Source organism: Microtus ochrogaster, chromosome 4 (assembly GCF_000317375.1).
Source record: "Microtus ochrogaster isolate Prairie Vole_2 chromosome 4, MicOch1.0, whole genome shotgun sequence".
Lineage (NCBI taxonomy): Eukaryota > Metazoa > Chordata > Mammalia > Rodentia > Cricetidae > Microtus > Microtus ochrogaster.
Genome location: NC_022011.1, coordinates 46263199 through 46264444, shown reverse-complemented (window position 1 = coordinate 46264444; position 1246 = coordinate 46263199). Strand labels below are relative to the sequence as shown.

Genomic DNA, 1246 nt, shown 5'->3' with positions numbered 1-1246 from the left:
CCCCAAGGCCCAGGTGGAAGGAGCCAGGTCCGTGTCCCCCCTGCCCCCGCTCCCGGCCCAGGTGGTTCCGCAGCTGGCCTAGGCCGCCCACCCACTCACTAGCCGCAAGGCAGCTGACAGCCTGGCTCAGGTACCTCCTCACCCTTGCCTTCAGGGCTCCACACTGAGGGAGGCTGGGCCACAGACCAAGCAGTAAGCCCCACCGGGACTCAACAGAGAGGGTCCCCTACAGAGTCACTAGGGACTGCTGCTTCTAGTGGCCAGCTGCCCGGGCTGCCCACCAGCGTCTGGCTCCAGGGACGGGGCAATTTGCCCCACCTGCTCCACAGTGTTAGGGGTGTCCAGGAAGGTCCTGAGGCCTCCCCTTGGCCTTGGGGTGGTGGCTCTGGAGATGAAGGGTAGCCGGCTGCTCATGGTGGCATCTTCAGAAAGGTAGAGCTGTGGTTCCTGAGCTGACCTGGTGGGGAGACAGGAGCCTATGGTTTTGTGACCTCAAGTACCAGACCCATTGACAGCTTGTACCTGGAGGGACCACAACCCTCGTGCTTCCTCCACCCAGAGCCTCACACTCGGGGGCAGTTCCAGTATGAGGAGCCGGCCATACTGTCTTGGACCCTGGGACGCAGGGCTCTGGGCAGACTGTCCAGCCATCTCCCAACACGCCCAAGCACCCTCTCTGACACAGACACTGCAGGCAAAGTCGTCTGCTCACATGGAAAGATGTTCTGCCGGACTAGAAGAGAGAGGAGCAGAGTGAGTTCCCTGACCCCTCCCGGGGGGAGGGGCACACTGACGCTCCCACCCTCTCTCCTCCCTCTGGTTGGCAAGGCTAGACGGAACCCCGTCTCCATGGCAACCACAGGCTCCCCAGTGCCTTCTGGCTGCCTCCAGAGAAGTCCTGGGTTTAAAAACTACCTCCCGTGACTGTGGATGTCATTGCCACCAAGCTGTGCCCTGCCCTGCCCTACTCCTGCTCCAACCTCCAGTCGCCCCTTTTTTCTCAAGTAGGAGGGTCGGGGACCCCACCACAGAAGTTCCAGAGAGAATGCCAAGATTCTGCAAGGGATGGAGAGAGGGGTTTCTCTTCCTAGAACCCGCCATTCCCAGGGGCTGTCTCAGACAGGAAGGTCTCAGAAAACAGGGGCTAGTCCTGGTGCCATGGGATATGGCCACAGTGCTTAGCCTGTCCTTGGATTTCTGGAACATTCTGACCTCTATTCTAGGCTTACATGGTTCTTTTTTTTTT

At 60.0% G+C, this 1246-nt stretch overlaps 1 protein-coding gene across 1 annotated transcript in view; it reads right to left on the bottom strand.

The window, feature by feature from the left end:
- Positions 1-1246, bottom strand: part of C4H9orf50 (chromosome 4 C9orf50 homolog) — a 6525-nt gene that overhangs the window by 293 nt on the left and 4986 nt on the right. Inside the window, exons 5-6 of the mRNA XM_005346721.2 lie at positions 568-733; positions 319-457 (exon numbers count right to left, since the gene is read on the bottom strand). Coding sequence (XP_005346778.1) covers positions 319-457; positions 568-733 — 305 coding nt within the window. The remainder of the gene's footprint in view (positions 1-318; positions 458-567; positions 734-1246) is intronic.